The following is a 26,519-nucleotide window of genomic DNA, read 5'->3' as shown; positions in this document are numbered from 1 at the left end:
TGAGGCAGGAAACAATTCTTTTTAACTACACTAAGAAGTAAAATGAACACATAGTATGTATAGCTCACCGGGGCTGCTGCTGAGTTTGATGCTTTAAATTGTGCTTCCTTGATTTTTTGAAGGAGAAGAGTGAAGCAAAAGGACTTCTGAATCCAAGAATGGAAGATGAGACATTCTTTTGTGCTTGTGGATTTGGGAGAGATGACATTTTAAACTCGTTAGGATCTAAAAATATTAAAATGTTGCGATTATTTGATTAGTTTCCAGTTCTTATTAAATCTAAATTTCTAAAATATACAAAAAAAAAGCTACATCTTTGCTTGTCTGATAAAGGCAGGCAATAAGCTGTAATTAAAGATGTCCTTTAAATTAAGCAAACATTTTTTTTGTGTGATTCTTTATTGACACAGCAAATTTTTCCCACATAAAGTTGTATTTCCCACATAATGTTTATGCAATATAAATTTCCAGTTTCCAATTTACGTTTTCAGACTACCACTGATTTCTTTTGACAGAGCAAAGTGACATGTTGGCTTTTGGTTTCTAACTGGAGAATGGCAGGTGGAGGAAATACGGACACATTTTCAAAAGGAACCAATGATTTTGGATGCATCCATGCTTGGGTGCCCAACATAAGTAAATGAGCCTGACTGTCAGACATTGTTGAGCACCCACTCTGTGAAAGTCAAGACCAGGTGAAGGTGTCTTCAGGTGAACACCTGAAATTACTAGTCATTTCTGAACATTTTCACCAGAGATCCATAACAGGTTGAATTTTCAAATGTGTGAGGCACTCAGATTCCATAGTAATGCATACTATAAACACCATGCTGGTAAGAGGTGCCAAATGGAACCAGGGAAGCAAACCAACAGTTAGATAACAAGATACCATTGAAAAATTGAAAATACTCTCTCCTCAATCTTAGATCATCACATGTGAGAGAAAACAGCAGCACTGAAATGAGTGTGTGTGTACTGGTGTCAGGAAAATGCATTCTAGAAATGGATACATAGCTAAATACAATCAGCTGATACAAAACTGTGCAAGGCAATAGCAATATTCTGGGTAGAGATGTAAAATCCTGTTTAATTGGTAAAATGGTTAAACATTATGTTTAGCTGATTAAAGATCGTATAAGGAGGGGAGCTGCTCCATTCCCAGTGGGTTGGAGTGGTCTCTCCCTTGCCCGTTGCAGTCTATATGAAGCCACCCCACTCTGTGGACAAAGACAGATCCAGCTAGCTGCGGCAACCTCTGCCCATTGTGGGCCCTGCCAGGCTGGAGCAGCTTCCTGTCTGTGGCGGGCACCCCTAATTCTGGAGCTGGTCTCTCAATTAAATGAAAAGTGCCTGTCATAGGGTTTCATTTTTGGCTGTAATGTATATAACTTGTACCTCACTGACAGGCAGACTTAATGGTACAGAAAGTTGACTCCTTTTGATGACCATAACCATGATATCTGAAGTGTTACATACGCCTCTTTGTGGCCTTTTGGTGACATTTTTGGTAAATGGCCTCTCTGTGGAAATGTACTTCTATTTCCCAAAATGCTGGCTCCAGCTGTTGTGAGCAGAGTGTGATGATGTATATTTGTGGCAAGGGATGGCACATGAAAAAAAAATTATACCAGATAGAAATGTGAATGGAAAATAAAGATATATTCATGAGAACCACATGGAGGGAGAATGGGAGAGACACTACAGAACGGCAAATTTGATAGGCACATTGAGCGTGTTGAAATCTGATGGGCAACAGCATGCACGGAAGATGCCTCTGGGAAGTCTCTCTGCCACCGTGGTAATCTGACATGTGCACTCATCTTAATCCTGTGTAAATCAGTCAAGCTTTTATTCAAATACATTCAAAACTCTTTCATCCAAATCTTGATTATCCAAAATTGTCCCCCGACATCAATGCTCCTTCTCTGACCCTCACTTATCTAATGTTACATCCATTTCCCTCATCTGTTTCAGAAAAAGTAAGGTTGACTGTGATCACTATGTTTACTGTTGATATTTATTTCTGTGGAACTAATGCAGTCTATATGAAGCTAATACTCATTCTTTATCAGGTAATAGATATAATAGCTATTTGTTTATAAGCTTTTCAATTATTATAACTTTAGTGCAGGAGTGGGGAACCTTTTTTGGGTTGGGGGCCACTGACCCACAGAAAAATGGGTCAGGGACCACATACAAGTGAAAGCAAAAAAAACCAAACATTTACTGACATGACCCCTGACTGAGAAGGAAAAAGACAGTCCCCGCTTTCCCCTCACACACCAGAGACTAGGGAATCCCAGGCTAGTAGATTTTATGTGCTCCAGCCCCGGGATGAGGTGGCAGGGGGGCTGAAGTGCCAGCACAGGCTTCCCCATGCTGGGGGGGAGGGGAGAAGCCCTGAGCCTCAGGGGCCGGATCCTGGCAAGCTGGGGACCAGATGCAGACCCCGGGCCGGAGGTTCCCGACCCCTGCTTTAGGGTAGGAAATATCAAGAACTTCATAATCTGTTGCACAGTTGTACTTTTAACACAACTTGCAACAAAGGAATACAATTCTCTTCAAAAATGTGTTATTTGCACAAAGTCATAGGACTGGAAGGGACCTTGAGAGTTCATCTAGTTTAGTCCCCTGCACTCATGGCAGGGTTAAGTATTAGCTAGACCATCCATGACAGACGTCTGTGTAACCTGCAGAGCTCTGATGGGAGAAGAGGTCAAACAATTTCAGAAACTTTTCTGTTAATGAACTTTGAGATGCCTTGCTGCATGGTTTTGGTGATCACCACAGAAGAAAGGGTTTTGAAAAACTTGCTATGACTCACCGTTTCTTGATGTCTTTCGTAGCCAATGTGCTAGTGGCCGTTTTAACAGTCTGTTGACGTCAATGTCATTCCGAAATTTTTTTCTCTGTATTTCTTCAAACCATTCTCCTGTCACCCCCTGTAGTCCAGTTACATTTTGTTTTTTCTTCTGAAGTTTGCTAAAAGAAAACAAATGCCAGTCAATTTTTTCTGTTGATTTAGAAATTTACTTTCTATTACTGTTCACCACTAAGAACTCTGCTTTCCTTTGGGGAAACACTTCAATTTGATTTGTAGAAATAAAGTATCTTAAAACAATTTGTAAAAAGCTAACCAAATAAAATTAGGACATGATCCATCAAAGTCAATGGAATGATTCCCTTTGATTTCAGTGAGCTGAAAGCTCAGTTCAGCAAGATATTTAAGCACATGTCTAAATGTGACTTCAGGAAACAACCCATATGCTTAAGTTTGCCATCTGCCTTGAACTGGAGCCATAATATATAAACATATACATCTTACAACTCATTAAAGGTTTGTCACATCAGTCACTTTAATATATAATTTAAGTAAACCATTTTTGTGATTTTTTTCAACCTCATTTCTGTAGGGGACAAAAAGTAAAAAATTGTTCTTGGCCATATTGTACAGTATTTGGTGTCAGAACTTAACAGCGTGGGATCCTTGTCTAGAACTATGGGTGTGTAATACAAACAAAGCAATACATACTAAATGCAGATTGTGCAGCCACACAATGTCTGTTAAACAAGATTATTATTCTTTTAACTTTCATTACTGCCTCGCCGGTGTTTAATGTTGTCTATAACCAATTTACAACTTACTAATTTCTCCACAGCAGATTTAGGCATGGATTAGAACTATAAGTGTGGCCTGGACAAAGGTACCCAACTGAAAGGGAAACTGAATAGCAGCTGTAATTTTTACTCAAAATAACTGGCCATATGAATAGAATATTTATTGACACCTAACAGAACAGTGTGTGCAAATACAAAAAAGCCTGAATGATGCAAGTTTCTGAGTAGACTGGGCCCTTTTAGAGGGTACTGCTCCAGCCCACCTGTACGACGTTAACAGCTCTTATGGGGCATAAAGGATGACAGGTGTCATCTACATGAGCCGCAGGAAACTAGAGAGAAAAGTTGTAAGCAGGAGGTTCCTGTGGGAGACCCTGACCAGGAAAAGTGCTTGGGTCCTGAAAACCAAAGTCAATGAACTGAAAAAGATTGTGGACTGGAAGAGTAGAAGGGTTTGACTGCTGACATCTCAAAAATGGAGTGTAGGCATCATTGGGAAGATGGGCCCATTCTTGAAGATGAAAACTCCAGGAAGCAAGACAGGTGACAATGTGCTAGGAAGAGCAGGGAAGGACTTCAGGTAGAAGAGACTGGAATAGCTGTGTGACTGAAAAGCAGGCTGGGACTGAAGAAGAGCCCTCAGACTGGCAGAATGGAAGAGGTGCTGTTTTGATGGGATTTTGAGGATGATTTGAATGATTTTTGTTAATAAATCCAGATCCCCAGGAAGGGTATTGTTGGCTAGGAGGAAGCCTCTAGCCAAGTTACCCCAAGAGGACAAACAAAAACAGGGTGCTGCATAGCTAACCCTAGGTACCATAGGCAGCTCAGCAGGTGGCCAAAACTGTTATCATGTGTTTGGATTGCAAAACTACGGTCACATAATTTGAAAGTAAGACGTGCCTAAGCTACAGATGGAGGCATGTTAATGCCACACCCACATGTTATTTCAGATAGGACAAAAGCTTGTCTGTGCAGCCTTGTGATAGAATGGCAGTGTTTTAACAATGGCTCATAAAAATCTTCCCTCCTTGTGGCAAATCCTATTACTCAGGTGTGCCTGTGCTCCGAGATGAGGAATCTATTCACTTATTTATCCATTTGTCTGTTGGAAACACCACCACTGGCAAAGTGCACATGCTGGGAACACTCACACTGCTTCCCAAAAACAGTACTGAGTCATGCACTGTTCAGCCAATGCCATTTGATGGAAGGTAGGATTTGGGTAGTCCTTTTTAAGGAGGCTTGTGGAGATTTCCTTTGAGGAATTCTTTCAGTTTTTTAAAACTGGATATTTGATGCAAAGGCAAAAAGCCCTCTACTTTTTGGAAAACCCTGGGCATGACTAAGAATATTAAGGGAAATGGTAAATTCCATCAGAAGAAGGAAAAATCACCCCTGCTTCCTTGTCAAACTGCTGAAAGAATCTCAACAAGATGCTCCCATGAGCCACTTCCACTACCTCACTAATATAACCTTAACACAAACGATTCAATATATCTGAGAAATAGTAGAAATAAAGACATGGAACTCTAGCTGCAGTATACGGGGAGATTCTGCAGTCACAAGGAGCACAAATTGCCTCAGAAACAAGCATAGACCTGCTTTGCTGGAGTTCTAAAAGATGAGAACATTTATAAGGCGTTTCTATTGTATCTGAAAAAGTATAAAGTAGTTTGATTTGTACAGTAAACTTCCAATAATTCGGCACCTTTAGGACCCAGGAGGTGCCAGATTATCAGATTTGCCAGACTATCAGAAGGGGGGGCTATGAGGGGCCTGGGGTGGGGGGGGATGCCACCCCAGACCCCTCATAGACCCCCCTTCCGATAGTCCGGCTCTGCCCCAGGCGTCTCTGATTCAGCCGCTGCTGGTCAGTTTCAGCAGCGGCTGAATCGGGGACTCCTGGGGCAGAGCAGCTGGGGTGCTGCCAGGTTGGTCCCACAGCGCCGAGGAGCGGCACTACTGGATCAACCCGGCAGCACCCCAGCTGCTCTACCCCAGGGGTCCCCAAGTCAGCCGCTGCTGAAACTGATCAGGGGCTGATTCCAGGAAGCCTGGGGCAGAGCAGCTTGGGCGTTGCCGGGTTGGTGTGGTAGCGCCAACCGTTGGCGCTACTGGACCAACCCGACAGCACCCCAGCTGCTCTGTCCCAGGTGTCCCCAAGTCATCCGCTGCTGAAACTCATCAGGGGCTAATTCCAGGAAGCCTGGGGCAAAGCAGCTCTGCCTCGGGCTTCCCAGAGTCAGCCGCTGGTCAGTTTCAGCAGTGGCTGAATCTGGGATAGTTGGGGTGCTGCCGGGTTGGGTCCCGCAGACCTGAGGGGCAGCGCTACGGGACCAACCCGGCAGCCCCCAGCTGCTCTGCCCCCGGCTTTCCCAATTCAGCCGCTGGTCAGTTTTAGCAGTGGCTGAATCTGGGAAGCTGGGGGCAGAGCAGCTCCAATGGTCCGGCTGCCTGGAGCACCTCCGGGTTCCTGATGGTGCCAGACCATCAGGAGTGCCAGACCATCAGATGCTGGACCATCGGAGTTTTACTGTATAAGACGTAACAATATTACTTATCAGAAGTTACATATATCAGTTTAATTTTTGGACTAATTTTAAGAGGAAAACAGTTCAAGAAAGGCAGACAAATCCTATCCAATACATTGCCATCTAGTGGTAAAAAGAAAAAGCATTTAGAAAAGTTGCTGAAAGACATCTGAATTCCTTATATCAATTTATACGTTTAAAAAAAATTTTTTTAGTGGGACAATTTTTCATGGAATCAGTGGGCTCATCATTGGAAGTTTTGGGTCCATTTTTAAGTCTATTTAAGATTTGCTCTCCTGCTACGTCAAGATAATATATAAAAAAAAATCCACCTAGCACTTCCCTCTGCTTATTGTGTGTTGGATGAATAGATCTTGATGTTTCATTCCAACTACACAATATTGCAAATAATATTTTAAAATCATACACTGTTAGGGTTACAATTTTTTTTTGTATTGCTGAGAGTCATAAAATACTAGAACTGGAAGGGACCTCGAGAGGTCATCAAGTCCAGTCTCCTGCCCTCACGGCAGGACCAAGCACTGTCTAGATCAGAGGTGGACAAAAGGGCCTCCATGAGCCAGATCCAGCCTGTCAAGTAGCTGATCTGGCCCCGAGGAGGTACTGCCATTCCCCTACCGCCAGGCCAATCAGGGCCTGGGGTGGAAGGAGACTGTATGCTCCCCTCCCACCCGAGCCCGGATTGTCCTGGGGCAGGGGGGAGTGTGCCACGACTTCTCCCGCCCTGCAAGGAGTGTGGGTGCCTAGAGGGAACTGCCAGCTGTTCAGAACAGCTAGCAGTTCTCTCAGCGGGATGGCAGGGGCAAAGACTTCCGTGCTCTCCACCCGCAGACCCTGATTGGTCTGTGGGTGGGGGAGAGCACGTGAAGTGCCCTGGCCCCACCCCTTCCACCAGAGGCCTCGCCCCTCCTGGAACAGCCCAGGGCCACTTCAAAAATTTCTGCAGTGACTCTGGTGAGAAATTACCAGCTGCTTCCTGGAGCGACACAGAGCTTGGGGCAGGGATCTTGCCTTAGCCCTATTACACTGGCAACTGGGAACTTCAAGATAATAAACAATCGCCCAACTGGAGCCCATACGTCTCACCCCCTTCTGCATCCCCCCCCCAACACCCAAACTCCCTTCCAAGGCTTACACCCCTCTGCCTCAGGTTCGGGGGTGAGAGGTACAGCCTCCAGTCCTTCCACACTCCAAATTCCACGACCGCAGCCCAGAGCCCACAACTTCCCCCACACTCCAACCCCCTACCCCAGCCTGGTGAAAGTGAGTGACAGAGTGGGGACAGTGAGTGATGGAGTGAAGGAGGGGATGGAAGGAATGGGGCCAGGTCTTGGGTAGGAGTAGGGTAAGTGTGTTTGGGTTTGTGTGATTAGACAGTTGGCAACACTATGCACCGTACCATTCACACTAACACAGTGTAAAGTTTGTATTGGTATTTATTTTGGATGATCTGCATCAATTACTTGTAGGGCTTTGATTCTTATGAGAAATGTAATCATTCAAGCCTGTGGTTTTCAGCTTGCAGGCCTTTGGCTATAGCCCACGTGACATCCTGAAGGCCATACAGGTGGTACTAGATGAGACCCACATAACATAGTATGTGCCACATATGCTGCCCACAAGGGATGTAAGCAACTAGTAGACTATCCATTAAGCATAAGCTTATTGGATAGTTGACTAGTGATGAGAACAGTCGCATATCAGAGAGAGGCATATCAATCAGGGCCAGCTGAACTGACTTGAGGCTTCCACAGAGCCTTTTAAAACAAAGTCTTCCCTGCTGAGAAGAGGAGAGAAAGTTGGAGTGAGGCAGGACCAGAACAGATGACGAGAGAACCAGAAAAGGTAAGAGGGGAAAAAAACCCAGAAAAACTGAGAATAGAAATGGCAGCAGCATTGCCAGAAACGGCAAGAGGGAGATGAGGCTCTCCAGCCGAGGGTTTTGGGCTCCCTTTTCCCTGGTAGCCTAAGAATCCTGCCAGTAACTGGAAAAGACTGTTTATCCAGCCTAGGCTGACCTGGGGGGAACCTGCCCCTATGTCCTTGGTAGCCAAGGGATGAAAGTTCAAACTCTAGCAAGGGCAAGCGGGACCAGTGCTGCAGTACTCAGACTACCAGCTTGAGGACTGAGGGGGGGGGAGTGGGAACTTATTAACTGTGGTTTGTAACCTATCCTTTCAATTGGTTTTCATACCTAATGATTGGAAGATAGCTAACGTAACAGCAATATTTAAAAAGGGCTCTAGAAGTGATCCTGGCAATTACAGACAGACAAGTCTAACATCAGTACCAGGCAAATTAGTTTTAACTATAGTAAAGAATAAAATTGTCAGATACATGGAGGAATATAATTTGTTGGGGGAAAGTCAACATGGTTTCTGAAAAGGGAAGTCACGCCTTACTAATCTGCTAGAGTTCTCTGAGGGGGTCAAACATGTGGACAAGGGGGATCCAGTGGATGTAGTATACTTAGATTTCCAGAAAGCCTTTGACAAGGTCCCTCACCAAAGGCTCTTAAGTCAAGTAAGTTGTCATGGGATAAGAGGGAAGGTCTTTTCGTGGATTGATAACTGGTTAAGAGACAGGAAACAAAGGGTAGGAATAAATGGTAAGTTTTCCAAGTGGAGAGAAGTAACTAGTGATATCCCCCAACGGTGTGCCCTGACCCTCCTATTAAACTGAATTATAAATGATCTAGAGAAAGAGGTAAACAGTGAGGTGGCAAAATTTGCAAATGATACCAAACTGCTCAACATAGTTAAGACCAAAGCAGATTGTGAAGTGCTTCAAAAAGATCTCACCAAACTAGGTGATTAGGCAACAAAATGACAAATGAAATTTAATCTTATAAATGTAAAGTAATGCACATTGGAAAATATAATCCCAACTATATATACACAGTATGATGGGGACTAATTTGGCTACAACTGTTCAAGAGAGTGATCTTGGAGTCATTGTAGATATTTCTCTGAAAACATGCACTCAGTGAAGTGGCAGTCAAAAAAGTAGGAGTCATTAAAAAAGGGATAGAGAATATCTTATTGCCTCTATATAAAACCATGGTATGCCCACATCTTGAATACTGCGTACAGATGTGGTCGCCTCATCTCAAAAAAGATATTTTGGCACTGGAGAAGGTTCGGAGAAGGGCAACAAAAATGATTAGGGGTTTGGAACGGGTCCCATATGAAGAGAGATTTTAAAAGACTTCAACTTTTCAACTTAGAAAAGAGGAGACTAAGGGGGGGATATGATAGAGGTCTATAAAATCATGACTGGTATGAAAAAAGTGAATAAGGAAAAGTTGTTTACTTATTCCCATTATAAAAGAACTAGGAGTCACCAATGAAATTAATAGGCAGCCGGTTTAAAACAAACAAAAGGAAGTTTTTCTTCACTCAGCACACAGTCAACCTGTGGAACTCCTTGCCAGAGGATGCATGAAGCCTAGAACTTCAACAGGGTTTAAAAAAGAGCTATAGATTCATGGAGGTTAGGTCCATCAATGGCTATTAGCCGGGGAGGGATCACGTGAGGGTTACCTGTTGTGATCCCTCCCTCTGGGGCATCTGGTATTGGCCACTGTCAGCTGATAGGATACTGGGTTAGATAGACCTTTGGTCTAACCCAGAATGGCCATTCTTATGTACCCTGCTACAGTAGCTATCCCACAGTTCCTGATGCCCATGTGAATTCTGGATTAGGTCCTCAATGCCCGATAGGACAAAAACATTGTCACAAGTGGTTTTGGGTATGTCAGCCTCCCAGGATGCATTTATCTCCTCCCTCCCTCAAAGCAATGGTAAACAATAATTTTGCCCCCTTTCCCACGGTAATATGTGCAGACACCATAGCACGGCAAGCATGGACCCCACTCAGTTGCACAGTGCTGCGGCAAGCATTGCAATACACCTCGTACATTATCCTGGAGCTTGTTCAGAGTGAAGCCAAGAGCCTCCTGTGTGAGGTAGAGCATGAGAAAGCACCACACACACACACACACACACACACACACACACACACACACTCTCACTCACTCACTCAGAATGGAGCAACTGGCATATGGTGGCAGCAGTTTGACGTGCTGACATGGTGGACACCAATTCTGGTCCTGGGAAACCAGCACAGATTAGTGGGACTGGATAGTAATGCGGCTAAAGCACAAGGGCCAGTGGCTGCAAAAACTTTAGCATGTATAAGACTCACTTTCATGGAACTTGGAAAATAGCTTTCCTCCACCACAAAGCATAGCAATACCAAAATGAGACCTGCTCTGAGAGTGGAGAAGCAAGTGGTAATGGCTCTGTGGAAGCTTACAATGGCAGTCAGCTACCAGTCAGTCAGGATAGGGATGTTAGGGTGTAGCCACTTAAATGATTAACCAATAAATCCAAGCTTATCAGTTAATCTTAAAGGTTACACACACCCCTGCCTTGCTGCCTCTGTTTCAGGATGTGGTGCCCATGGGGAGCTGCCTTTTAAACCGGCTCTCTCTCCCCCCCCCCCACTTGCTGCCTCCCACAGAGGCAACATGGGGGGTACAGGCAGGACAGGTGCGCTGGGGGCAACTGGCTTAAAAATTAGCTCCCCACAAGTACCAGATCCTGCCTGCTCCCTGCATTTAAACATGTATTGGCTAAAAATTTCAGCGGTTACACGTTTACACAAATACACAATTTTTAATATCCTTAGTCAAATCAATTCAGAGTGGGTAAACCTACAATGGGGAACGTTGTGATCGAAGTAGCCAGGGCAATCAATATACCCTTCTGATAGTGACTCTTGGAAATGAGCAGGGAAATGCCAGAATAGGGCTCCCCAACTGTGGTGGGGCAACAGACAGAATGCACATCCCTATCTTGGCAGCAGACCACCTTGCCAAAGAGTACATAAACTGCAAGGGTATTTCTCGATGGTGTTGCAAGCACTAGTGGATGACAAGAGCCATTTCATCAACATGGGATACAAGAGCCATTTCCCCAACATCAACATGGGATGGCTGGGAAAGGTGCAGGACACCTGTATCTTTAAGGACTCTGGTCTCTTCAGAAAACCATGAGACATAACTTTCTTCCCAGTGTGTCATATTGGGGTACTCTGGGACACCTCCCAGAATCCAAGAACATTGAATTGAACAGTTGTGGTGTCTACACTAACCCAAATTTGACCTTGGTAGGTTGAACTTAGCACTACGTCTTTCCTCAAGCTGGAGTACAGCAGTCAAATTCCACTTGAGGTCAGTGGAAGGGGCTTGATGGTGTAGTAGACTAGCAGTTCCCACCGCCAGACCACGGACCGGCACTGGGCCGCAAGCCACTGGCTGCCAGGCTATAGTGGCTCTGGAGGCTGGGGCTAGGGTACGCTGCCCAGCGCCTCTCTTCCTGCCGCAGCTGTTGGAGAGGCGTGTCCTGCCCCACCTCTCAGCCAACCAGTCTTGGGTGGGGGGAAAGGAGGAGTCTCCTCCCAGATGCGGAAGAGCTGTTTGCTGTGCAGTGAGGGCCACACAGAGCGTGGCACATCAGCCTTAAAGCAGTCATGACCCAGGCAGCAGTGCTCAGCTGGCGGCTGGGAGGCAGCACAGGGCTAAGTGAGGGGGCACTGGAGGCTCCGGGGGCAGGGCTAGTGCTAGAGGACTCTGGGGGTGAGGGGGTCTAAGAGGCAGGGACTGACACAGAGGCACTGGAGAATCTGGGCTGTGGAGCTGGCACTAGGGGGCTATGGGGACAGGGCTAGTACTGGGGGGCTATAGGGATTGGGGGGAGTCAGAAGGGGTTGGGTGCAGTGGGGCTCTAGAAACAGGAGGGTGGCACTGGGGGGGGGGTCTTGTGGGAGGCTGTAAAGGCCAGGGAGCTGGCACTGAAGTGTTTGGGATGGGGGGTTGGTATGGGGGGGGAGGGAGTTGGATGCAGGGGACACTGGGGTTAGTGGCTGGCACTGGAGGATAGTGGAGGGGTGGGGAGCTCCAGGGATTAGGGCTGGCACTGGGGACCTCAGAGAGCCAGGGTGTACTGCAGTCCTGGCCCCCAGAGCTGCTGCAAACAGCTGGCTTCAGCCACACTAGCCACCTGCCACACGGTAATTGCTGGAGCTGAAGCCGGCTGTTTGCAATGGCTCTGACAGATGGGGCTTTTGGTGGACCAGTAACATTTTGCATATTTAAATATTCATTATTTGCATAATGAATACGCAAAATTTGCCAATCCACCAAAAGTTTGTGAATGGGTTCACCGGTCCACAATATAAAAAAGGTTGGGAACCACTGGTTTAGATTTTTAGGATGAACATGTCGACTCGATGTAGCTAACTTTGACATACCCCCATAATGTAGACCAGACCTCAGAGTTGGGTCAAGATACAACTCTGCTTACATCAACCTAACTCTGTAGTTTGGACCAGGGCTTTGGTGTGGCTATTTGAACAAATAATTGCTTCCTCAGAGAGAGAATGCTACAGGTAAGGGTTTTCTCCACCCCCGCCTCCCATCCTAGCACTAAAACTGCAGAGCCCTGCTCACATTAAGCATCTGTAGCAAGTCTCATGGATTGGGGTGGAGAATATTTTAGTGAAAGAAGCACTACCTTCCCTGCCCCTTAGACCTCCTCTATATTCTCTCCTCCACCCCAGGTCCCTTGTTAAAAAAAAAAATTATCACAAAGTATCTGACAAGATATTTTCCTTAATGATCTAGGACAGTGGTCACCAACCAATAGATCGGGATCTACTGGTAGATCTTGGAGCCTCTGACAGGCGATCCTGACTGGTTCGGCCAAGAGGCTATCAAGTGTTGGCACTTCAGATGCTCCTCCCCCTACTGCTGCTCATCTCCTGACTTTTGCCTTGGAGCCGCCTCCCCCCATCCCCAAGAGCCTCCTGCTTGCTGTGCAAGGCAGGGGAGGGAGAGGAGAGTGCTGAAGTCAAGGCACTCCCTTCTCCCACCCTGTATCCTATCTCCACAGAGCAGAGAGAGGGCACAACAGGACTTGGGATGGAGTTTGCTGGCTGCTTTTGAGAGCAGTGCAGGGCTAGGGCAGGGTGAGCCTGCCTTAGCCCCACCACCCAAGGTAAGCAGTGCCCATTTGGAGCGCACTTCCTGAAACCCTACCCCAGTCATGAACCCCCCCGCACCCCAGACTCCTAGCCCCGAGTACCCCTGCATCCAAATACCCTCCCAGAGACTCCACCTAGAACCCCCTCTGACACCCCAACTGCCTACCCTAAGCTCAGCTCACAGCTCCTCACACTCCAGATCCCTTAATTCAAGACCAGAGCCTGCACCCCATCCCGCAGCCCCTGCCTGATGAAAGGGAGGAAGGCTGGGGGAGGCAGGGAGGATGGAGTGAGCAGGGGCAGAGCCTTGGAGAAGGGACACCAAGGAGGTGGGGCAAAGGGTATTTATATTTGAGGTAGATCGTGGATTGCACTTAAATTCAAAAAGTTATCTCATGCTTAAAAAGGTTGAAGACCTCTTATCTAAGACCATAAAAGCTGCTACTGCACATTACAAAAGGTTCAGAATCCTTAGAGCGAAGGAATATTCAGAGATACCTCATACCAGGCAGATGCCAGAACATTTGGGGGACAGAGCAGTGTGTGCGTGAACAATAGGCATGCTTTCTCCAATCACAAATTTATACATTTAATGCTGACTGTATTCTGATAAAACCTAACTCGGTAAAAGTACAGGTTAAATTTTAATCAACCTAAAGGAACTGACTCCAGAAAACTACACTATTACAGCACTGATGTAAATGAAATATTATCTCTGGAGTCCCTCTAAGTTTTAACCACAGGAGCATGTTTACACCTTGCAATTTGTAGCAACCTTTGGCTCATATTTTACCATGAGCCCATTGTAGTGAGAGTGAGAATAGGCTAGCTGCATTTTCCCCCAACCTACTTCAAAGTGGCAACTCAGAATATTCAATCATATTTATCAGTTTCTTCACGGCAGGCATTTGATTCTAGCAGTTATTTTTCCTGTATGTAAGCCCAAAACTCCATCTTCCTGAACTGCTGTCTATTCCCTTGGGCAAGAACACAGGCAGAGAGATTGATTTGAAGTGGGGACTATTGGGACTTCATAACAAGCTGCCAGTGGGCAGCTACAGGAGAAAGAAATTAGATTCATTCCCAGGGAGAGCACACAAATTACCTTTGAATGACTGCTCCAGGAGCAAGAGTTCACAGAGGAGGCTAAGGAATCCGGAGCTCAGATTCTTTGACAAATAATGCCAGTCTTTAAGCACAGAACACTACAAAATAAGAAGCTCGAAGTGTATTCATCACCCAACTCAAGCTGCAGCTGTCTCCGAAATCTTCCGGCACACAAAAACACTTCAGTACTAGAGGCTGAAAGAACAGAGAGGAACTGTTTATCACTGAATCTTGACATCTGAATCTTACTACCTCGTGCAAGACAAGGTGAATGAAGTAATATCTAAAAGATATTATTGGACTAACTTTGGTTGGAGAGAGACTAGACTTTGAGCCACACAACTCTTCTTCACATTTTATATTGTGTGGTCAGTTACAGGTTGCAGTGAAGAAGTTATTTTGTGCCATGTTGATGTCAGAGTATGTTTTTACTGGACCTATGTATAGATTAAACAAAAACACAAGCTCTTGAGTGATAGGTCATTAAGGGCTAATGCCACAGCTATCAGCTGCTTTCCAGAAGATGGGCTGGATTCTCATTTGTCTGTGCATAGGTATTATAGGAGCTACAGGATGGGAAAAATCAGGCTGTGTAGCATGGCTCACGTATCATACTTGTTATGATACTGCCTATGACTAAAAATGTTCACAAGCTACATAGCAGATAGTAATAAAACTACTACAGGTTCATGATACAGTTGAGGGGAAGGATATTTATAATCTCAAAATATGTTGCGTGGGTGTGTAGATTTTGAATGGTAGTCAAGGTGATGCAGCTATTAACATAATCTGACTGATTAGAAGTGACTCTCTCAGATAATATTCCTTGTAATGTTTTTGATTTGTATGTAAAAAGACATGTCTGTTCTTTCAGTCTAATGAATTGTTACTGGGTCATGAGAAAAGGTTTTGCATAAGCAAAATACCATCTTGGTAGATAATATACTTTTGGAAATCATAACAAATCCCTGTTCTACCATGCAGGTAGCTTATATACACTTAGCACCATGGTCACCAACCAGTAGATCACGATCTACCGGTAGATCTCAGAGGCTCTAAGAGTAGCTCGAGCCCTCTCTGAACTGCGCACCTGCGCAGTACATTTACATTAGATTTCCGAGCAACAACACAGGTGAAGAGCTGTGAGGAATGGTGGGAGCTGGGAGGTCTGGAGGGCTGAAGCACCCCAGCCAGCTGACTGTGGCTTTCAGCTGAACGAGGCTGTCCCACGCTCCAGCTGATCGGCGGCTTCTCCTCTGTGCCTGCCCACGTGGAGCTTGGTGCACCCTGGCTGAGCGCCATGGCCAGCTGGCCGGGAAGCCGCTTCTCTTCGCTCCCAGCCGGCTGCCCTGTGCTCAGCCAGGGAAGCTTGGAGCTAGGTGCAGACTCCCTGGTCTGAGCGCAGGGCAGCTGGGCTGGAGGGAAGAGAAGCGGCTGCCTGGCCAGCTGGCCATGGCACTCAGCCAGGATGCACCACACTCCACGTGGGCTGGCGCAGAGGAGAAGCTGCCTGGCCAGCTGGCTGTGGTGTTCAGCCCAGAGGAGGCTGAACTGCGCTCCAGCTGATTGGGCAGCTTCCCCTCTGCGCCTGCTCATGTGGAGCTTGGTGCACCCTGGCTGAGCGCCCTTGCCAGCTGGCCAGGCAGCCGCTTCTCTTCGCTCCAGCCTGGCTGCCCTGCGGTCAGTCTGGAGGGAGCGCGGGTCGGAGGCTTCCCTCTGTGGCTGATGTAGGGAACTCCCTGCCCCCAATCTTGTTCTAGAACCCCCTGCCCTGAGCCCCTCACATACCCCAACCCAAATTCCTGCACCCTCACATCCGCAAGCCTGTGGCTTGCTTAGTATCCCAACACTGCCCAGCCTAGAGCCCCCTCCCCGAGCCAGTGTCCCCTTCTCCACCTCCTCCTGCATCCAGATTTCCTCCCAGAGCTTGCACCTCTCACCTCTTCCCACACCCAAATCCCTCATTCCCACCCCAGAGACTACATATCCTGTCTCAACACAGCAAGGGTCCAGCTAGACTGCAGGAGTTATTCAGGATTCTGGAGATATCCCAGAAAAACTCTTCTGCATCCAGGGTTGCGTTTGTTCTTCCGCTTTTTTTAGTGGAAGAGCAAACAGGCTCTTTCAGTCACCCCTATATTTCTCTTTCCACAAGGAATAAGGTGGTTTCCAAAAGAAGGGGTTTTTTTTTCTGACATTTGGTCCAGTCTAGACAGGCCAAATGTTGGAAAAACCTCTTCCTACAGAAGAATTAAAAAAAAAGAAAAAAAAGCAGCAGTATAAGGATTGAGGATAGCAAGTGATGGAGGAGGAGGAGAATAGAAAGGGCGGGGCTTCAAGGAAGGGGCGGGGCAGTAGATCTTGGCTTGGTCTGTCATTTAAAAAGTGATCTTTGGTGTAAAAAGGTTGGAGACCACTGACTTAGCATATGCAGTAATATATACACTTTGTACTTTTTATTTTATAAAATCTGAGAACAATTAAACTAAATCTGGGAAGGAAAAAATGAAATCAGAAAAATCTAAACAAATTGTTTAAAAATACTTTGCAAGATGTCTTAAAATCCACAATCAAGGAAGGCGGCAATACTGGTTAAAAAACAACAACCTGGTTTAGAGGTTAAGTAAAGGCAGATGTAACATATATTTAAAAAAATGGAAGAAAGGGGAATTGATAATGATGAATATGAACCAAAGGCTAGAAACTGCAGAACATTTATAATGGAAGTAAAGGGAAATGAGAGGAAATCTGCAGCCAGTAGAGTTAATTAAGAATAATACAGAATTTAAGTGTATTAGAAACAAAAAAATCCTAGTCATTCTGACCCATTAAACGGAAATGGTGAAATCACAAATAATAATGGAAAAAACATAAAAGGGTTCAATATACATTTCTGGTATGTATCTGAGGAAAGAGTCTAATCATATAACACCGTTTCCTTTCCATTAGTATCTCCAGAAGATGTCTAACTTCAGTAGCTGCTGTTCTAACATTTAAAAGTTAACAGTTCTAGATAACTTGTATGCAAGAATTTTAGAAGAGCTGATTCTTGATGGAGAGAGTCCCATCAGTGCTCTGTTTTGCCCAGGATCAGGATTAGTCTAGCAGGTCTTACAATGACCTATTTATTTTTGAAATATTGGCACAACATTAGCCTTCTTCCAGTCTTTTTGACCTTCCTCAGTGTTGCAAGACATATTAAAAACCAGCATTAACAGCAGGCTCTCCTGAAGCAGTTGGACATCATTAATGCAAATCAACATGAGGGTTTACAGAAAATAGATCCTGTCAAACTTACTCGATTTTTTTTAATGAAATTAAAGTTTGGTTGATAAAAGTAATAATATTGACATAATATAGTTCTCAGATATTTGATTTGGTACAGCACAATATTTTGATTAACAAACTGGAATTATGTAAAATTAACATGACATTAAATTAAAAACCTGATCTCAAAATGCAACTGTAAGTTGGGAATAATTATCATCAAGCAGGTGTTCCCAGTGGGGTGCTGCAGGCATTAGTTCTTGGTCATATGCTATTTAACATTTTTATCAATATTAAAAGTGGAAGAAAACAGAAGCATTGCTGATAACAAGCAAATGGTCTGGTAGCACTTTATAGACTAACAAAACATGTAGATGGTATCATGAACTTTCATGGGCACCGCCCACTTCTTCAGATGACCGGAGTTATGACTAGTGGATAAGAAAACTCGAAATAAATAGGAGAGGGGAAGAGGGGTGGAGGAGGGAGACAGATGCTCTGTCACCCACCCCCCTACCTCTACACAAAGTATCAGGAGAAAGGGTGCTAAACCAGAATAGATAAAGATCAAAGTCAGTGGATAGATTGGTAAGGCAGGAAGGATGCCATTCAGAAAGCTGTTAGCACCTTCAGTGATAAAGGGTCCACCACCCCATATCTTGATTAAGTCCATTAGTAACTGCACTGAATTTGCATATGTATTGTAATTCCAAGCTTTTCCTGTGTATTTGGCTTGAGGAGCTGGCCTGTGACAAGACCACCACCTTCAGATCTGTGAGATTATGGTTAGGTAAACAGAAATGTTCTGCCACTGGCTGCTGAGTATTTTCTTTACGTATATCCGATTTGTGTCCATTGATTCTTTCCCGTAGAGAACGTCCAGTTTGACCAATATATATAGTAGAGGGGCACTGTTAGCATTTGATGGCGTAGATCAAATTACTAGAGGAGCAGTCAAATGATCCTTTGATTTTGTAGCTTGTGGTGTTTGCTCCAATGGTCAATTTGTCAGTGTAGATATGTGGGCAGAGTTGGCATTTTTTCTGGTTGCAGGGCCGATTTCCTGTAGGCTTATGATGTGGTTGTGTGGCATAGTTATCACAATACGTTTCAGGTTAGGGGGTTGTCCTTAAGCAAGAATAGGTTTTTCTCCCAAGGCCTCTGAGAGCGAGGGATCATTTTCCAGGATGGGTTGTAGATTATATATGATGCATTAGAGGGGTCTGAGTTGTAGACTGTAAGTAACAACAAGAGGAGTTCTGTTATTTTCTCTTTTGGGTCTGTCTTGAAGTAGTTCATGTCTGGGTACTTTTTTGGCGCTGTCAATTTGTTTTTTCACTTCCCCAGGTGGGTATCTCAGTTTTATGAATGCTCTGTAAAGATCCTATAGGTAATTGTCTCTGTCTGTGGGGTCGGAGCAAATCCGGTTGTTCCGTCAGGGCCAACTTATCCATTAGGCACAGTGCATAGGGCCCACAATACTTTTAGGGGCCCTCGAAAATGTTTTAATTTTTTTCTCACATCAGAAAAAAATGAAATTTTAGGGCCCATGAAAATCTATTAAATTTTGCCTAAAACAGGAAAAAAAATATTGAAGTATTTAAAGTTATATCAATTTTTAATTTTTTTTTTAAATGGAGGAAGCGGCCCACGAAAGCAAAAGTACCTAGGGCCCAGGAAAATCCTAATGCGGCCCTATGTTTCGTAGGGCTTGGCTGTATCCAATCAACTGAAAAATGTGTCTGGGATGGAAGCTGGAAGCATGAAGGTAAGTGTAGCCGTCTGTGGGTTTACGATATAGGGCGGTTGAAAGTTGTCAATTATTTACCTTTACTGTAGCGTCCAGGAAGTGGATTTCCCTTGTGGATTGGTCCAGGCTGAGGTTGACGGTGGGGTGGAAGTTGTTGAAATCCTGGTGGAATTCTTCAAGAGTCTCCTTACCATGTGTCCATATGATGAAGATGTCATCGATGTAGCGTAAGTAAAGTAGGAGCGTTAGGGGGTGAGACCTGAGGAAACGTTGTTCAAGGTCAGCCATAAAAATATTGGCATATTGTGGTGCCATGCGTGTGCTGCTGATTTGGAGATAGAAATTGTTTCTGAATTGGAAGAAGTTGTAGGTGAGGACAAAATCGCAGAGCTCCGTAATCAGGTGTGCAGTGTTGTTACCGGGGATGGTGTTCCTGATGGCCTGTAATCTATCTTTGTGTGGAATGTTGGTGTAGAGGGCTTCTACATCCACAGTAGCCAGAATGGTATTTTCAGGGAGATTATTGATGTTTTGGAGTTTCCTCAGGACGTCAGTGGTATTGCGGAGGTAGCTGGGAGTGTTGATAGCATAAGGTCTGAGGAGGGAGTCTATATCCAGATAATCCTGCGGTGAGTGTGCCAATGCTGGAGACGATGGGTCGTCCGGGATTACCAGGTTTGTGTATTTTGGGTAATAGATAGAGGGTTCTTGGTTGGGGATTAGGAGGGGTGTTAGTATCGATTTGGTCCTGAGTAGCATCAGGGAGTTGCATGAGCAGTTTTTTCATGGGTTTTTTTGGTATTCCTTAGTAGGGTCACAGGAGAGAGGCCTGTAGAATCTGATATTGGTTCAAAATATGGGGTGGTGGATCCTTTATCACTGAAGGTGCTAACAGCTTTCTGAATGATATCCCTCCTGCCTTACCAATCTATCCATTGACTTTGATCATTATCTACTCAGGTTTAGCACCCTTTCTCCTGATACCTCTATACATAAAGTAAGGGGGCGGGTAACAGAGCATCTTTCTCTTTATCCCCTTCCCCTGCCCCATTTATTTTTAGTTTTCTTAACCCCTAGTCATAACTTCAGTCATCTGAAGAAATGGGCTGTGCTCACGAAAGCTCATGATACCATCTACATGTTTTGTTAGTCTATTAAGTGCTACCAGACCATTTGCTTACTGGTTTTTTTTCTGTAACAGACTAACTCGGCTACCCCCTGAAGCTTGCTGATAATATTTGCTGATAAAGATATCATAAGCAGGGCTCGCTGAACCGCGGTGAGCCCCACTCGCCAGCCGCGCTGTCCGGCAATCTGCGCATGCGCAGATCACCCGAACCCAGCTCTTCCGGGTTACAATCTACTTGCCTATGGCGTGTAGATTGTATTATTTATCGAGCCCTGACCATGAGTGTAGGAGTGTTAAATAAAAGGACAGGTTCCCGATACAGAGCAATCCAGATTGTTTGGCAAGATGGGGGCAAAGAATGTCTGTTTACATACTATATGTATACATCTAGGCTATATCTACACTGGGAAGGTTTGGCAACAGAAGTGCTGTCGACATGCAAAAGTAACCAAAAGTGAAAAGCAGTTAAAACAGTTTCTGCCTCCCATTGCCAACATTTCACGGCCACATTGTTAGCACCCAGTCAACAGAGCAAAGCAAGGTGGGTAAGCAGCCCACAGTGCAGTGTTCTGCAAAGGCAGAGCTGATCCCTGCACTTCTTGGGATTCCCTCATAGCTCTGTGAGCTCTCTGTGCTAAGAAATGTCAAAGTAGCACAGCAGTCTCTTCAGCCTTCTCCTGCAGCAGCTGTCTGCCTGCTGCTGCATTCTTTGTACAGGACAGAACAAAAGCATTCCAATGATTTTGTTTTTTGTTTGTTCCCCAAATGGAGAATCTCACTCAACTGCCAGATACTTCCCAGAGATACTAGTGGGATGTAGTGGTCAAAAGGGCTAATCCTATCCCTGGATGCATAAAACAGGAATCCTGCAGAGAGGTTTTCCCCACACTCTCTGAATCTGGCATTGTTGCAACTACTGCTGGAAAACCAGGTCCACTTCTGATGCCCAGAATTCAAGAAGGATGAAGAGAGCCAGGAGAATGCCTAAAGCAGGGATCTCAAATTCATGGCCTACGGGCCATCCCTGGCTGGACGGGTTGTGCAATCCAGCCCAGTAGTTCCAGTAGACTAGAGGGAAAGGGGAGCAGCTGTCCATTCCTGTCCCACAAACCGCACCTCTTCCTGCCACCATCACCTCCCACTCCCCCCCCCCCCACCGCACCCTGTCCCCTAAGGGATATGACCTCAGAGATCACCAGGGAGAGGAGACTGTGCCTGGCATGGGGCAGCAGCAATGGTTGGGATTAGAAAAGAGCAACTGCACTCCTAGTTTAAACTAAAATAAAGAGAAAATTAAGAGTGACTTGATTATAAAATATAAGAATCTACATGGGGAACAGAAACATAATAGGAGTTCTTTAATCTAGCAGAGTAAGCAAAGAAGGCATGACCCAAGCCAACAGATAGAAATTGAAGCAAGACAAATTCAGTCAGGAAATAAGTAGTAAAACTGTAACAATCAGCATACTTAATCATTAAAATCACTTGCCAAGGGTAGTGGTGAATTCTGCATCACTGGCAATTTTTAAAATCAAGACTGTATGGTTTTTCTAAAAGCTCTGCTCAAGGAATTATTTTGGGGAAGTTCTATGGCCTGTACTATAGAGGTGATCAGACCAGATCACATTTATTCCAATCTGGCTTTGGCATCTATGAACTTTTGTGCAACCATAACTGTTATCGTGAACTACTTTAAGAAGGTGAAAGACACATTTCTTGTGTAGACATATTACATTTTTATACAAAAAAAGTCACATTGAAAAATAAAAGGGGGAAATAAGGAAAGAGTGGCTGAGTATGTATGAATTCTGAAGTTACATGAATTGGGAAATAAGCTCCAATTAAAAACTAAGATGCTAGTTCTGCAAGCAGATTTTTGTGGGTAGAGTTCTGATCCCATGCAGAGTACCAAAGTTTAGGGAACGTACAAGGGGTCAGAAGTCTACTGGCAGAGTTCTCATTACAGGAGTGGAACTTAAGGGCCAGATTCTTCCAAGTTGTGCACAAAAATCTGGGTCTATTTGGCTTACCGTACTGCTTACATTTCGTGTGTATTATAAATCATTATTGCGTGTGTGTAAATATCTAGTTATAATGCAATGATTTCTTTGTTTACAATTCAGTTACTCTTGCAATTTGTTTCTCTCATAAAAAGTTATATATTGTCAGTGTAAAATACTTGTGTCCTTTGAGGAAAGTAGTCATATGACTACTCTGGGAGGAAGCACACTGTATCAGTATCTCTTCTATAACAGGCAGAAACTCTGAAAACAAAGTTCACTATTCTTACTTGTATGGCTCCTGTTACCATAAGACTGGAGGACCTCACCCTCCTAACATCTCTATACGTCAGAGAAATTCAGCTATACTTTAAAGCTGTGGGAAACTAAGGCATAAAAACTAAGTAATTTATCCAGAGCCATGCAAGTCAGTGATGTGGCAGGGAATTGAACACAGGTCTCCAAAGTCACAGGCTTAAACCTTCCTCCTATGGATACTGTCTCTGCTCTCAGGCTAGTCTACTTAAACATCTAAAGGCGTAGCACACAGAACACAAAGGCATCATGATTTCTTAGCTACACTCACCACAAAGTAAAAGGCACATAATTAGTAAGCTCTAAAACTAATTGGATTTTACTATTATTTACTTCACTTAGCCTTCTTTTGCATTAACTTGTTAGGGCTCAGTTGTTATGGTACCACAATATATGTAATTGTTTACAGTGTAAGAACTGGGGGAAAAATGAGTAATGGTTGCCAAGCCCAAGCATTTAAATGTTACTGTACTTGAACAATTATGCTTAACACATTTAACTATTAAAAGGGCTTAGAGTAAATCCCACAATGTTTTTAGTTGCACAAATGGTCAAGAAAACTCCTTCAAAATCTTTTTTCTACTTTGATTTTTTCCCCCTTTAGTGAAAACCTAGGATTTTAAAAATTCAGATTTTCAGCTCTGAGAGCTGAAGTCCTTTATTTAGAACAAATTCAGGAATGGTAGAACAAATGTCTCCATGCTGTTCTTCAACAACATGCCTCATCTTTGACCTGGAAAGACTACCTTCATCAGTGAGGGAAAAAAAGAAGCGTCTCTCCAGCTCCAGGGCTTGAAAACTTTATTTGCTCATTTATCATGGAGTAGCAGGAACTTTAAAAGAGAGTGATTAAATTCAGTACAGTTTACAACTCTTATTTTTTAAATGCACGGGGCCCAACCTCAGAAGGCAGGAGATAGACATCAATATTTTTCAAGCACTGTCAAAACCCACAAGAGCTTGATTCAAAGGCTGCCAATGTCAATGGAGATCTTGACAGAGATCTATCAGTGTGCTCTGCATGAGGCTCTAAATCAAGATTCCCTAAAGGTTTGTCACTGATTGATGTCCCAGAGGTCAATTTAGTGGGCTTGGTGAAGACCTGATAAATTGACCACCATTCACTTGAAAGAGAATCCTCTGAACTGTCATTCATGCTTAAATTTGACACTTTACACCTAGGTCTTAACAAAGACACTAATTACCTTACCCATTACAAAGATAGCTTCCCCAATTATCACCTCTAATATCATTAGCGCACAGACATTTACCCCCCCCCCCATCCCTCTTCTATTCTGAAATTTGATTTGTCCTTTTTCATGTGTGTTCATTGTTTTTATTGTATCCTTTGGTATATATTGTCATGCCAATTTTCTTCACTATTTGATCTGAAGAAGTGGGTCTGGCCCACGAAAGTGCATCGCCTAATAAACCATCTTGTTAGTCTTTAAAGTGATATGTAGTCCTGTTTTTTGTAGTCAACTCCAGGTACTCCACTGGAACAAGCAGTTGATGGGAGAGTTTCTCCCATCCATCCCCAGCAGTGGAGAGCTGCAGAATGTCATCCTATGGTACAGCAACTCCAGCTATGGTATTTGCATAGCTGGAGTTACATAAATTAGGTCGACTTTGCCCCATAGTGTAGACCTGCCCTAAGGGTAGGTATTTAGTGGAGCAGTAATTCCCATCTTGAGCAGATATACCCATGATAGCTCTGATCAAGCTAGTGCTAAAAATAGAAGTACAGGAGACCCTTGCAATTTCTGTAATCCCTATTTCCGTATATTCACAGGTCTCCTGTCCTGACCTGGGGGTTGGGCGCAGGGAACTCCGGGGCTTCCGACCCCCATGGTGAGTTCTGGAGCCATGACTGCCAGCATTTGTTAATTGCACCATTCGCCACGGATGCGGGCGCCCATCCACCAGGAATGGTGAGGGTTTCCTGTACATCTGTGGCTGTATGAGAGGTAAGAGAGAGCACTAGTGAAACAAGGGTAATTACTATGGTTTACGGTCTTTGTATTTCAGTGCTCCTGAGGCTAGATTTTGGAAATCTTTTTAATAATAAAAAGGTTAGGGCTCTGCCCCTAACTTCCCAGAGTCATCTTCAGTCATGCAAGCAGTGTCATGGTTATCAATGAGGCATTTTGTGTACGTGAGTAAGAATCACATCTACATGTCAAGGCTAGAAGATCGGGCCCTTAAAAATGTAAACAAGCCAGAAGAAATTAAATCCCAAGGTGCATGGTGCAAGTCTGCTCCATAACCCAAGGCTCTGGAGGTATAACATGAGTGAAAAAGGTACATTCCCTTTTTTATTCCAAGCTACTACAGTAAAACCAAGGGACGGATCAAACATCTCAAAGGCGCACCACAGAATCCAAATCTAGTAGCACCACGTGTTGGGGCAGTGGGAGAGGGAACGAGGGGAGGGTTCAGTGAATGGCCTGCCACATGTAAGGTGCAAGTTCAGTTATGTTTCTTTAACAAATAATTGCTCCCAACAGTCCAATTGCAGCAAGTGTTTACAGAACAGTGGAAGAGGATTCATCTTTCCTGCATGCTTTCTATATTCATAACCCAAGGGAACATTTACTGCAAAATTGCAGAAGATGTTGCTGAAAACTACTAAGAATTCATTACTAGGTTTGGCTCTTCATCACCAATGTAATCACAATTTGTCTCTCGTGCCAGTTGCCCTTGTTTCCGTGCCTGAACATAGACAATTTAAAAACAAGAATGTCTGATTCCCCTGTTGCCTTCCCTTTATTGTCCCCCTCCACTTCCCGCCCCACAGCTGCACCTGGTGTCCATAACTGCTGGAGCTAGTAATTACACACTCATTCCCCTCCCCCAAAAAAGTGTGAGACTCTCAAAAGCCAGCAAGCCAGGTGAGGCTAGCCCAGAATGCTGTCTGATAAGCCCCAACCTTCTCTGGGAGATAGGAAGAACTTAGAGAAAAGCACAGCTCTGCATAGAGATTTGCAGTCACCTGCAGAGAGTCAGGCAGCTTATGCACACAGTGCTTTTCTGGTATGAATGAGTTAAGTGCTTGCCTTGCTCCACACTAGGGAAGTTAAATTTAGATTAATGGAAATCCTATTGACTATTCCATTTGTTAATCTATAAGGATGCCTTCACGTTTGAACTGTAGCAAGAGCCCTATTGGACACGCACTCTCTGTTGCGCCTCAGCCTTTGAAATGTACGACCGGAGACTGCTTCAGTCCCCGCTCGCTCCATTTCCCACTGTGCCTCTACCTCCCCTGCAGCTTTTAAGAGGGCTCCTCCCAGCAGCGGCTCCTGCTCCCCCCATTTGCTGCCTCTCTCTGATAGAGGCAGCAAGGTGGGGGGAGCAACTAATTGCATCACTAGTCGACTAACTCATAAGCTTATGCTTATCGGATAGTCAACTAGGTACTTACACCCCTACTCCACACATGGCCAGAGAAGTTGGTAATGGTCGTCTGCACTGTATAAACTTTCAGCCCCAGTGACTAGAGACAGATTCAATTTCCACCTCTCAGAAGGTTCTTAACTATGGAGGTTTGGAAAATTCTGTTATGGAGCTTCCTCAGTCTCTCCTGCTGAAGCTGTTAAACTGCAGCTCAGTAATGGAATAGTGGTAGGAGAAGGGGAACTGGACTGTATTGATCTACTGTGGAATAGTCATTTGAGCAAGAGAGCATGGACACAAGTGTAAGAAAGAGAGCAGAAATGACTCTATAGCCC

General features: G+C 44.6%; 1 protein-coding gene across 3 annotated transcripts in view; it reads right to left on the bottom strand.

Annotated features, from left to right (window-relative positions):
* EXPH5 (exophilin 5) overlaps nt 1-26,519 on the bottom strand; it is a 58,917-nt gene that overhangs the window by 27,506 nt on the left and 4,892 nt on the right. The window contains exons 2-4 of one of the 3 annotated variants that reach the window (XM_089775642.1): nt 14,326-14,522; nt 2,825-2,982; nt 69-225 (exon numbers count right to left, since the gene is read on the bottom strand). In XM_089775642.1, coding sequence (XP_089631768.1) covers nt 69-208 — 140 coding nt within the window. In that variant the 5' untranslated portion in view covers nt 209-225; nt 2,825-2,982; nt 14,326-14,522. The remainder of the gene's footprint in view (nt 1-68; nt 226-2,824; nt 2,983-14,325; nt 14,523-26,519) is intronic. The other 2 variants (XM_089775641.1, XM_089775645.1) reach the window with 2 other exon arrangements.

The sequence above is a fragment of the Pelodiscus sinensis genome, chromosome 1 (genome assembly GCF_052426305.1).
Source record: "Pelodiscus sinensis isolate ZL-2025 chromosome 1, ASM5242630v1, whole genome shotgun sequence".
NCBI classification, from domain to species: Eukaryota; Metazoa; Chordata; order Testudines; family Trionychidae; genus Pelodiscus; species Pelodiscus sinensis.
Note: the sequence above shows the minus strand (reverse complement) of the source record. Positions and strands in the feature narration are given on the sequence as shown.